This window comes from Thamnophis sirtalis, unplaced genomic scaffold (assembly GCF_051295495.1).
Source record: "Thamnophis sirtalis isolate CommonGarterSnake01/CBP01778 unplaced genomic scaffold, rThaSir2_p1.2 scaffold_2, whole genome shotgun sequence".
Taxonomy (NCBI): domain Eukaryota; kingdom Metazoa; phylum Chordata; class Lepidosauria; order Squamata; family Natricidae; genus Thamnophis; species Thamnophis sirtalis.
In genome coordinates this window covers 9331602-9344798 of record NW_028261382.1, presented here as the reverse complement: position 1 = coordinate 9344798, position 13197 = coordinate 9331602, and the positions used below count along the sequence as shown (strand labels likewise).

General features: G+C 41.4%; 1 protein-coding gene across 1 annotated transcript in view; it reads left to right on the top strand.

Annotated features, from left to right (window-relative positions):
* Nucleotides 1–13197, top strand: part of LOC106552928 (NAD(P) transhydrogenase, mitochondrial) — a 55031-nt gene that overhangs the window by 29843 nt on the left and 11991 nt on the right. Inside the window, exons 12-18 of the mRNA XM_087704222.1 lie at nucleotides 866–976; nucleotides 1727–1872; nucleotides 6751–6946; nucleotides 9337–9570; nucleotides 10744–10904; nucleotides 11809–11988; nucleotides 12595–12754. Of these exons, the coding sequence (XP_087560348.1) occupies nucleotides 866–976; nucleotides 1727–1872; nucleotides 6751–6946; nucleotides 9337–9570; nucleotides 10744–10904; nucleotides 11809–11988; nucleotides 12595–12754 (1188 nt within the window). The remainder of the gene's footprint in view (nucleotides 1–865; nucleotides 977–1726; nucleotides 1873–6750; nucleotides 6947–9336; nucleotides 9571–10743; nucleotides 10905–11808; nucleotides 11989–12594; nucleotides 12755–13197) is intronic.

Below are 13197 nucleotides of genomic sequence, written 5' to 3'. Positions count from 1 at the left end.
CAGTATAAATTGGGCCAGGACACCATTTTCATAAAACCTAGAGTTCCTAGACTTAGTTAATAATTACATTTTGCAATAATTGGTAAGGGGTTGCTTGATTTTGCCTTAGTTGTTATATTTTTCAAAGGCGGCTTAATTTCTCAGATATTGTCTAAACAATTATGGTTTATTCAATAAACCCTGATTAACCAAAGACGCGGCTTAGCATAAAAGTGTGAAACCAGATTTTGAATTAAACTTAGCAGATGCTGCAAAAATAAACTTGAAATAACTGTAATGTGGAATATTAAAGTAGATCCAAAGATCAGAGGGCAGGAGAAGAAGTAACGGGTAGAAATATATCAACCTAGAACTAAGGAGAAATTTCTTGACTGTGAGAACGATTAATCAGTGGAATGGCTTGCCTTTTAGAAGTTGTGACTGCTCCATCACTGGAGGTTTTTAAAAAGATGCTATTTCTACAGAATGGTATAGGGTCTCCTGCTTGAGTGGGGGGGGGGTTGGACTAGAAGACCTCCAAGTTCTTTTCCAATTCTGTTATACCTGTATTTGAGATGTGCTTAGGTTTTAAAAAAATCTACTGGTCAATGTCAAATGTTAGAGATAACTAAGAAGTACGTGGCTTTAGCAGTTTGGGTAGCTTAGGTAGCAACGTTCTTTTCGGTGCAATCCAACATTTTCCAAGGCTGCCTCTAGTCGACTAGCTTGGAAGATGAGTTGAGAGCTGTTGACAGTATGAGTAATCAAGCATGTTCAACCACAACAGGAAACATCTGCTATATGATAGAAGGTTTTTGAGCAGGGATTGCCAGCTCTCCATCCCTTCACACTGTCACAACAGGTTCTTTCATTTTCTCTCTCTTAGGACTCACTGCTGTGGGCGGCTTGGTGTTGATGGGAGGATCTTACTTGCCTTCCAGTATGCCTCAGACATTAGCTTTACTGGCTGCCTTTGTTTCCTCAGTCAATATTGCAGGTAATAATTCACAAAGTGCACGTTCACCATGATGGCATAGCGGTTGGAATACAATATTGTAGGCTAACTCTGCCCACAGCCAGGAGTTCGATCCTGACTGGCTCAAGGTTGACTCAGCCGTCCATCCGTCCAAAGTCAGGAAAATGAGGATCCAGATTGTTAGGGGCAATATGCTAACTTTATAAACTGCTTAGAGGAGGTTGTAAAGCACTATGAAGCAGTATATAAATCTGTTGCTATTCTATTTCGAATAAATATTTATATTTTGCCCTGGCTATGGCTACCCAGTTTCAAAGCCAAGGAAGCTATCTCCCTTAGTGTCCATGGACATCCTGTTAAGAACCCCATAGGATTGATTTCTAGTCCATATTTGCAACTTTGGTCTTTCCAGCACAAGGCTAGAAAGTGGGAGACTGGGAATTCTAGTCCTGCTTTAACCATAAAACCTGATTGGGTGACGTTGGGCCAATCACCAGCAGATGTTGAGTTCTAGTCCCGCCTTAGCCATGAAAGCCAGCTGGGTGACCTTGGGCCAATCACTCTCTCTCTCAGTCCAACTCACCTCACAGGTTGTTGTGAGGAAAATAGGAGGAGGAAGTTGTGTTGAATATGTTTGTCACATGGAGTTTGTTTGTAAAAATAATAAAGGCAGAATATAAATAAAAATAATTAATTAATTTCCTGGTATAAATTGTTTGTTTCATCTTTCTGCTTCATCTTAACCATTTGCATTTCTCCTCCTCCAAATAGGTGGCTTTCTAATTACTCAGAGGATGCTGGATATGTTTAAGCGTCCAACAGATCCACCTGAATACAACTACCTCTATCTTCTCCCCGGAACGGTCTTTGTTGGTGGATATGGTGCATCTCTTCTTGGTGGATACAGTATTGAGCAGGTCAGAAATCCAGGCCCATGTTTAGGGCCTGTTTGTTCAATAGATTGATTGTTGTGGTCTGCCAGCAGAGCTGGCAGCAGAGTCAGATAGTGAGGAGGTTGGGGAGGAACATGGGCCAGTCCTGGAGTCTGGGGAAGGCTCAGATGAGGGCTCTGTGTTGGAGGCAGAGAGGGGGCCAGAGCCGTATGCCAGTTGTCAGCTGCCTTCAGAGTCAGACATCAGTGAGGCAGAGGAACAGCTGGAGCCTGTTCCCAATGTGTGCATGCACAGAGCTGCCAGGAGAAGGGAACAGCTAAGGAACAAGGGCCAACTCAGGAGTAAAGGCATGCTGAATGGCACTTCCCATAGGGAGTAAAGAGGAGCAAAAGGGGAGGGGAGTTTGCAGGAGACAATTAGTTCAATCCATTAGGGTGAAGATCTGTTCCTGACGTCTTGCCAAGTAATTGCTGCTACAGCTTGGCGTTTGGAAGATATCAGTCTGGCAGCTCTCCAAACCTGATTAAGGTCTGTAGTTGTGAAATCTCTTGAAAGATTGTTTGCCGGGACTTTGCTGGAGGGGAATTCCCTTTAACACAAATAAAAGAGTTTTTTTGGGACGAGGAGTCTGCTTAATGATCTGAAACCTAGGTCAGAACATTCATACTGAAGAAGAGCTTCTCTGGAGAAAAATTTTCTCAAGATTCATTAGTACCAGTGATGCATATTTTTCAAGCAATGTAATGAAAAAAAACCCCACTTCATTAGGTTCACCTGGTCCCTGAATTGTGTTTATAACAAACATTTATGGGTTTGTCTCTGTGCTCAGCTTCTGCTTTCAGCACACAACAAGAAAGCAAAGCAGTCTTCCCTGCCTTGCCCCGCCTGCCTTTAATTCCTTGCGAGATGCAAAAAGGAAACCAACAACTTGAGCTACTTGTGTGACAACATAATATGATAGGGGAGGCTAACAAATAATGGAATAATAACAGAGCTGGAACAGACCTTGGAAGTCTTCTAGTCCAACCCACTGTTCAAGTAGGAGACCCTTTCCAGACAAAGGGTTGTCCAGTCTCTTCTTAAAAACCTCCACCGTTGGAGCACCCAGAACCTCTGAAGGCAAGCCTTTCCACCAATTAATTGTTTTACCTGTCAGGAAATTTCTCCTTAGTTCTAGTTGGTTCTCTCAGAACCAATAGAATTCTGCTGACTGGGAAGTCACTGGGAGACAAATGGGTACACTTTCATTCCCCTGTGTGAGAATTGACCATATATATGAATAAGTAGACTTGTTTTATTATTGACAAAAGAAAGCTCAGGAATGTATTGGTCGGAAACAGGTGAAAGAGGCCTTCATCTTGCAGTGGCTAAAATGAGGAGGAGGAGAAGGAGGAGGAGGAGGAGGAGGAATAGGAAGATACCTGTTTTATCTTTACACATTCACCCAATACTTTGTAGTTCTATGTCTTAAGGAAGATGAAGAACATTCAAGAACATGATGTTGAAGTTGTTGAAGAACATCTATAATCAACAGGAGGGGGTGATTGCCTGCAGTTCTTTTCATATCTGTCAGCACCTATAGGAAGACAAGATGGGGATGATCATCATCACCATCCATTCAGTTGTGTCTAATTCTTGGTGATGCTATGGACCATGTCTCTCCACATATCTTGCACGACTACTTTGAGATCTTCTGTGCTCCAGCTATTTTCAGCTTTGATGGTATTGGAAGACCAGAAGAGGAAATCAACTCCACAGGAAGCTTAAAACTACTTTTATTGAGATGAGCTACAATAACAGAATCTTGTAGGTTTCATTGTGTTGTACCTCCTATCCCCTCTTATGCTCCAATGAATCAAGAAAGTATCACTTCGGGCTACTTTCAAATGTTAGAATAGAATAGAATAGAATAGAATAGCAGAGTTGGAAAGGACCTTGGAGGATTTCTAGTCCAACCCTCTGCTTAGGCAGGAAACCCTACACCACTTCAGACAAATGGTTATCCAACATCTTCTTAAAAACCTCCAGTGTTGGAGCATTCACAACTTCTGGAGGCACTGGTTCATTGTTCTCACTGTCAGGAAATTTCTCCTTAGTTCTAAGTTGCTTCTCTACTTGATTAGTTTCCACCCATTGCTTCTTGTCCTGCCCTCAGGTGCTTTGGAGAATAGCTTGATTCCTCTTCTTTGTGGAAGCCCATGAGATAGCGGAATACTGCTGTCATGTCTCTCCTAGTCCTTCTTTTAATCAGACTAGACATACCCAGTTCCTACAACTGTTGTTTATATACTTTAGCCTCCAGTCCCCTAATCATCTTTGTTGGTCTTCTCTGCACTCTTTCTAGTCTCAGCATTGTTTTTAATGTTCTCATTGCACTGGGTGAAAAAAAAAATGCTTCAGCCCTTTAGCCCAAGTTCTTGCAGATTCCCATCAAGATCATCTTTCTCACCCTCCACCATGGCAAGGAATTAATTGCCTTCTCTCAGACTGAATTTCAAAAGTGGGTTGTGCTACGGCTAAAATCGGCTAAGGCAAAACTAAATAGAATGTAAATTAGATTAAATGCAGCATAATAATTGCCACATGTATTTACTATTCACTTCCCCCTTGCTGTTCTATTAAAGTTACGATCCAGTGACAACTCTTGAAGGAGCTCAGGAGGCTACACTCATAGCTTTGGTGATCTGGATTTAACCTTGGAGCCATTGAATGACAATCACCAATTTAGGAGCCACACATTTCAAGTTTCTAGCACTCTTGGAGGTCAGCAGGAGGCATCAGTTACTCTTCAGGAAGTTTTGATTGGTGGCCTTGAACTAAGGTTTTGTGTGTTTTTGCAGCCCAGCTTTAGGCCTTTCTGATGTTTGAGATACAGAATCTTTGGTTCCCAAACTTTGATGTAGTTTTGCATTTATGTACAGAATTTTTCTCATAGGGTACATTAGATAGCTGACTCCATTCCCCTTCCTCTCTCTATTAGTTTCGATTAGGAGACCTTGAGATTTTAAATACATACATGTGTGTGTACATGCACTCCTATCTTAATGTGCACTGATTTAGAGTTTTCACTTTGGGGTTTGCTATCTGACTTTCTGAGCACCAAAGAATTGAGGCCTTTGAACTATGGTGCTGGAGAAGACTCCTGCGAGTCCCTTGGACTGCAAGACGATCAAACCAGTCAATCCTAGAGGAGATCAACCCTGACTGCTCTTTAGAAGTCCAGATCCTGAAGAGGAAACTCAAATATTTTGGCCACCTAATGAGAAGGAAGGACTCCCTGGAGAAGAGCCGAATGCTGGGAACGATGGAAGGCAAAAGAAGAAGGGGACGACAGAGAATGAGGTGGCTGGATGGAGTCACTGAAGCAGTCGGTGTGAGCTTAAATGGACTCCAAAGAATGGTAGAAGCCAGGAAGGCCTGGAGGAATGTTGTCCATGGGGTCACGATTGGTTGGACACGACTTTGCAACAAACAACATCTGACTTTCTCTAATATCCTTCATGGGTGTGTTTGGGGTTTCATTGCCAATTTGGTAAGTTTATTTCGAGCCTGCAAGACCATTCTGATTTGAGAAAAAGTAACCCTTGCTAATCAAACCCAGGGAAGAAGCACCATATGTTACATATAAATGCTCGGTCATGCCAGGTTTTGAAAGCATCTTGCTATGCATCAAAATCCTAAACAAAAAAATCAAAGTAGGAATAAAAAAATGGGCTGAGATGATCTCACAGCGCTGGTATTTTCAAAATGCATTTGAACTAGTGGTCTGCAATTCTTCTGTAAACTGAATGGCAGTGAAAACTTTTTTGCTTTTAAACTTGCTGCAGGAGAGGCAGAATAAATTTAGCAAGAATAGCTTTACTATGTCACTTAAATTTACAGCTAATTACCTCATCTGTAACTACCCTTTGCCAGGCAGACAGATAAAGCTAAATGGTTTTTTCACTTTACTCACATGCAAGTTAGTAAGTAAGTAAGTAAATAAATAAGTAAGTAAGTTTCAATGTATTTTCCAAAGCATCTGAAGGCAGGACAAGAAACAAGGAATGGAAACTAATCAAGGGGAGAAGCAACCTGGAATTAAGGAGCAACTTTCTAACAGTGGAAAATTAACCAGTGAAGTCAGAAGTTGTGGGTGCTCCATCACTGGAGGTTTTAAAGAAGAGACTGGACAGTCACTTGTCTGAAATGGTATAGGGTCTCCTGCTTGAGCAGGGGGTTGGACTTGAAGACCTCCATGGTCCCTTCCAACTCTATTACTATTACTTTGCACAAAACTTTGGAGGTTTACACAGGAAGATTTTGAAAAGCAGAGAAGGGGAAAGGCAAGCATGTTTATTTAGAGACACAAACGAAGTATTGAGATACAAGTAGTCCTTGACTTCCGACCACAATTGAGCCCAAAATTTCTGTTGCTAAACAAGACAGTTATGTGAGTTTTGCCCCATTTTATGACCTTTTTTTCCTGTGATTCATGATGTTTGTTCACTTAGATGACTATTGCAGCATTCCCATGGTCACGTGACCAAAATCTGGACACATGGTTACTGACCATGTATTATGATAGTTGCAGTGTCCTGGGGTCAAGTGATCCCCTTTTGCGACCTTCTCACAAGCAAAGTCAACGGGAAGGGCAGATTCACTTTACAAGCGTGTGACAAACTTAACAACCAGAGTGATTCACTTAACAACTGTGGCAAAAAAAAAAGATAAATAAAATGTTGCAAAATCTATTTAACAAATGCAAAATAAATTTGGGGGCTGAATTGCGATCGTAAGTCGAGGAATACCTGTACTTGCTCATAGTTTGGTGCGGGAAAATAGGATGATAAGTAAAACCTACAGACATGAGATCAATGACAACTTTTCCCCCTCACATGCTTTGCTTCTCTCCCTCTGCAGATGATATACTTGGGCTCTGGCCTTTGCTGTGTGGGTGCACTCGCCGGCTTATCTAGTCAGAGCACTTCACGACTTGGCAACGCCCTTGGGATGATTGGTGTTGCTGCTGGTATTGCAGCTACTTTGGGCAGTTTGAAACCTTCCCCCGAAGTATTGGCCCAGATGTCCACAGCCATGGCCTTGGGCGGCACCATGGGTGAGCTTTTGACCAGTGGTTTTGAAACAGTCTCCTAGGGAAATCTGATATTCCTAGAATCATGATTGGGCACCTTCATTTCACCTTCCAAAAATGCCAATGCAGTCCTAGGCGGCATTAACAAAGTAATAGAATCAAAACCACAAATTTGTTATTGTTGCTTTATTGTGTCTTGTTAAATCACAGTTGGAATATTGCATCCAGTTTTGTTCACCACAACATAAAAAAGATGTTGAGACTCTGGAAAGAGTGCAGAAAAGAGCAGGAAAGATGATTAGGAGACTGGAGGCTAAAACATATGAAAAATGGTTGCTGGAATTGTGTATGTCTAGTTTAATGAAAAGAAGGAGTAGGGGTGACATGATAACAGCCTTACAATATTTGAGGGGCTGCCACAAAAAAGAGGGAGTCAAACTATTCTCCAAGCCATCTGAGTATGGAACAAGAAGCAATGGGTAGAAGCTAATCAAGGAGAGAAGCAACTTAGAACTGAGGAGAAATTTCCTGACAGTTAGAACAATTAATCAGTGGAACAACTTGCCTCCAGAAGTTGTGAATGCTCCAATACTGGAAGTTTTCAAGATGTTGGACAACCATTTGTCTGAAATGGTATAAAATCTCCTGCTTAAGCAGGAAGACCTCCCAGGTCCCTTCCAATACTTTTATTCTGTTCTATTAATAGATCCAGGGTGACATTTGGATATACAAAAACTGTTCTTTCCAATTTCTTTATAAAATTGCTCATGGTGTTTATAAGATGATCTTGATGCCCTGGCATCTAGTACTGCATTTTGGGGTCATAAGTTATGTTTAATTCCAAGAGATGGAGCTCTTGAGTAAGAAGAAAATAATGAAGCGTGAAGTGTACATAGTAAATGTAGGAAACATTTCATCTGGAACCAACCGTGCCAGCTCACTGCTACCATGCAAAGTAGGTTTTTCACGTCAGTAATGTTTATTCACAAATGTCATGTTGCTTCCTTCTTTTTGATTTCTCTCGGTGCCCTCCTTTACGCCAGCAGGGTTTGTGAATTAACATGAAACAGGGAGGGTGCAGGGCGAAGATGAATCTGCTGTACTCACAGAATCCAAACTCTTGTAAACATGCTCTGAAACGGATTTGTGTGAAATCTTATTTTAGTCCCCTATTGGCATCAACAAGTGGAAAATCAGGTTTTCCAGCTTGCTTGCTTATTTATTTATAAAAAAACAAATCTACCGCTTTTCATTTAAAAAACAAAAGCAGTTCGCATTTTTTAAAGCGTTAGGCAATCGGATCCGACGTAAAAGTATAAAAGCGAGAAGGCTCATGATTTCTTTAAATATCTTGGGCAACCTGAGTAAAGCTGGCTTAAAGATTAGCCATCTGGGTAAGCCTTCTAAAATTGAAAAGAGCTTCACCTGTGCTCAGGTGTGTGAGCCCTCCGATAATAACAACACGGAGATTTTGTGTGTGGGTTTCACCTTGTTGTGTTTTCTGTACATGTGGGTAATTCTTCTACTTGAAATGGATCACTGGGTCAGTCCTGCATTTCCTCCTCAATCAACTCAACAAAAATAATTGGTTCTTTTTCAAGTCACCTGAAAAATGAAGTAGTCAGGAAGTTTGAAGTCACAGAACGATGGATATGTTCATAAAGAAGAAGCTGTATCAAAATTGCCTAGCTCTTCTCTCTTTCTCCTAACCAAACTATCTAAAACTTCATGGTGTCTTGCTCCTCTAGAAAAAGCCCCACCCTCTTTGGAATCCAGACTACAATCCACTAAAGATTATAACTCTAGAAGCAGGAACTTTCACACCAATTGCAGGAAAAAAACATAACACAGGAGAAAATGGGTATTATTATTTATGGCAGTGGCTTTTACTTGTGTACTTTTAGAGAATGGCTTTTGTAAAAGCCTAGAGGATGAGGAACTCCAAATGTGTTGCAGAACATTATAGTAACTATTCTAGGGACCTGGAATCCCTCCTTTTTTCAGTTTTCATCCTTTGCATGAAAATAAGGGATTCCCATTTCCTATTTGATCTCTGCAATGCTAGATAATTTAATCTGGAATCTTGAAGGAATCCTAAAATTAGACCACAATGTACCAGTCATATCTTTTTTTCTTAACCTCAAAAGGGAGAGAACTTAGGGTTCATAGTTTATTCTCTTTCGATTGTTTCCTAGTATGAGTTGATTGCTTATTTCTACTCTATGGCTATCATTAAGTGTTGTACCTTATGATTCCGAGAGCATCTGCCCCAAAGACAAATTCCTTGTGTGTCCAATCACACTTGGCCAATAAAGAATTCTATTCTATTCTATTCTATTCTACAGGGTCAAGAGAATGATGAAGCATAAAATCAATTTGTTTTCACCTTGGATCTCAATTGCTTCGTTTTGCAGGTCTCACAATTGCAAAACGGATCGAGATCTCCGATCTCCCACAACTGGTTGCTGCTTTTCACAGCCTGGTTGGTTTGGCAGCCGTTTTGACCTGCGTTGCTGAGTACATGATTGAATATCCACACCTTGATTTACATCCATCTGCCAGTGTTCTCAAAACCGTGGCCTACTTGGGCACTTACATTGGAGGTGTAACGTTCAGTGGCTCTTTGGTAGCCTATGGAAAACTGCAAGGTATGTCCTTTCATGATCAGGACACATGATATATATATTTTAATAACGTCTGCAGATAACACCAATGGCTTTTTAAGGGATAGAAATCCTATTCAGACTGAATTTCCATAAAAGCTGGCGCTGGACTTTTTTAAAACAAAAACTCTTGAAACAAGTTTGACATGATCTCGAGATCTGATGAATAGTAGACTCTGTGTCACAGTATTAGCTGACATATTATATGGCTCATACGGACCAAAGGACCTTTTATGATCTAGTCCACATTTCTCAACCTCAGCAAGTCCCAAAGGTACTTTTCCAAATGGCAACTGGACTTTCTAGGCTTTTTCCTTGAAAGCGTTTCAATTCTCATCCAAGAAGCTTCTTCAGTACTTGAGAAGCAAAAGCTTTCCATGGGGGAAAAAACCCAAGAAAGCCTAGTTGTTTTTTGGAAAAGCACTTTTGGGACAACCATGACCTGAATGATTGAGAATCTCCATAGACATTCAACCTCAGCAGTATTAAGATGTGTGAACTTCAACTCCCAGAATTCCCTAGTCAGCCAGAGTTGAGGTCCATACATCCTATAGCTGCTGAGGTTGAAAAAGACTGGTATGGTGGATCAGGTGTTAAAATTAGTTTCAATGATCTTGTTTGAAGACCTCCTAGCCCAGGGTCAGCACCTTAAACCCTCAAAGAGCCACAAAGGTCCTAACTGGAAGCCCACCATTCAATTCTGGAGCTGATCAGAAGTCTGGTTCCCTCATCATAGAGTCTCCTCCTAGCACAGCGTCCTTTTTCCTCTGCCGACCAGAAGTATGGTTCCCCTACCATAGGGTCTCCTCCTAGTATGGCATCCTTTTTCCTCTACCTGTCCTAACTGAAAGCCCTATCAATTGTGGAGCCGACCGGCGATAGGGAGCCGCAGCAGAGGGATGAAAGAGCCACATGTGGCTCCAGAGTCATGGGTTGTCAAACCTGTCCTAGCCAGTCCTAGTCCAGCGCATCCGCAGTACATCACAATGGGTCTCTTCCTGCCCAGCCAAATAAGTCAATTCTTAATTTCAGTCAGTTGGGCAAGTGAGAGCACATGACACTGATAGAAAGAAATGACCTTCCTCACATTTTCAGCCCACCCTACCGCAAGAGTTAATAAACAGTTGACTTTATACATTGAATCTCATTTCTTTCTAGGTCTGTTGAACTCTGCTCCTCTTCTCCTGCCTGGCCGTCATTATTTGAATGCTGGACTGATGGCAGCTTCAGTAGGAGGCATGATTTATTTTATGTTAGATTCCAGCTATACAGGAGGCATGGCCTGCCTTCTTGGAGTTTCTGGACTCTCCTCAATAATGGTAGGGGTCCAAAACTTTACTCCTCGTTCCTTTAAATTGGGCAGATGAAAAAACTGGAGATGAGCTGATGGCCGAGTCAGAGAAAGCCTAAGAACAGGATCAGGCAAGAGCTGGAACCTTCCAGAATAGTAGTAGGCAACTTGATATCCAGAGTAAAAGTAGGACTATATTGATACTTGCCTTGAAGCTCACCAAATTTTGTAGTTCTTCCTGATTTTATTTCCTTCTTTCTTATAGATTGTTTTAATTAAAAATGGCAAGGGGGATTCTGCATCCTTTTTTATTTCCAAGAATATGCTTGAGTCTCCCATAAACACCATATGCATAAACATGGCAATGACGTTAGTCTGGTTTAGTAGTAGCAATAGCAGTAGCTAAGTGGTTTACAGAGTCAGCCTCTTGCCCCCAAAAATCTGGGTCCTCATTTTACCCACCTTGGAAGGATGGAAGGCTGAGTTAACATTGAGCTGGTGAGAATTGAACTCTGACAGTCGGCAGAATTAACCTGCAACAGTGCATTCTAACCATTGCACCACCATGACTCAAAAACCAAGAAAGACGTATAGAATTACTTCCAAGCAGTTTCCTTTATTGTTCCTTACCTATAAACAGAAATTTTGCCAAACTAAAGCAATTACTTGCATCTTTATCAAAGATAGACTCTGAGAATTACTAAGGAGGAACCCAACAATCTGGTTCCTCATTTTACCCACCTCGGAAGGATGGAAGGCTGAGTCAACCTTGAGCCTGGTGAGATTCGAACTGCCAAATTACAGTCAGCTGGCAGTCAGCAGAAGTAGCCTGCAGCACTGCATTCTAACCACTGCGCCACCGCGGCTCTTCAATATATTATTGCACAAACATCTGCTCCACCTTTTCTCTTTTGGTGCATCAAAAATCACAGGGAGTGACACTAACGGCAGCCATTGGTGGAGCAGACATGCCTGTGGTCATCACTGTGCTGAATAGCTACTCTGGATGGGCTTTGTGCGCAGAAGGGTTCCTTCTCAACAACAACTTGATGACAATCGTTGGAGCTTTGATTGGCTCTTCTGGAGCTATCCTGTCTTACATCATGTGTGTGGTAAGGTTAAGTCCTCTGTGGTGGGCTCCATTGCATTTTTTTTTCATGGAAACAATACGTGTTTCTTCAGTGGATCCTCTTTTGTGGATCTCCCATTTTGTTAATCATAACAGATTTCAGGAGGACCTATTGTGACAACCATATTCCAGCCTTGCCTGGATATTTCCAGATATTTTACGTGTCCTCCAAGTAGTTTGCAACTCTCAAAATTCTTGGGACCCCAATTCACACCCAGTTATTAGAATTGCAGTTCCATACATGAAAGCCCTACCAGGCTGGGAAGGGTCCTGTAGAAAGTTGGCAGATGTTGCCGCTCATTTAAAAAGCTTAAAGGATTAACTGTTAACAGACATTTGCTTCAAAATAGTTCATTTTCTTTATTTCCGGCTAAGCATTATAATGATATAATAAACATTGAAACCATATTTCAGAATGAAAGCAGGGTATTAAATTCTGGGATTGCAAGCTAGGTTGTGAATTGGAGCTGTCATATACATTACAACTGTACAGAGTAAAGCACGCTTAAAGTAGTTTCCTGCTTTATATTCATTGGAATCTTTCATTGACGGGAACCTTTGGGTTAATGTATGGTTTATGGTTGGCCAGGCTATGAATCGTTCTTTACCAAATGTCATTTTGGGTGGATATGGTACAACGTCTACAGCTGGAGGAAAGCCCATGGAAGTGGTTGGAACACATACAGAAGTTGGGCTTGACCAAGCCATTGAAATGATCAAAGAAGCAAACTCTATCATCATTACACCAGGTAAGAGTGAACAATTAACCAAAGACGGATTTCTACATGAGCTACCTAGGCTTTGTTTGGTTTTGACCGTTCTGCGAACCTCAGCAATGGTACTTCTCCAACTCTGGAGAATGTAGACTAGGAAAAAATGGGAAAGAATGAAAATAATCATATATCTGGGCCTCTTGTCTTATTATCTTTTGACTCCTGAGGTTCTATTTCAAATGAGTGATTTTATTGTCCTTAATTGCAGATACTGAATCATGTTTTAGGTGGCCCCTGCTTTGGATGGGTCCACCATCATTGTCTTCTATGCCAATCCTGTTTTTTCCTACACTCAAACAGATTAAACCTTTCACTGTAGCAGAACTGGGGTGGCAATTCACACGTTTTGAATGAACCTCAGTAAATCCTGATCAGGCCTACTTTTTAGGATTCACATGTCAATCATATGAGTTAGTCCA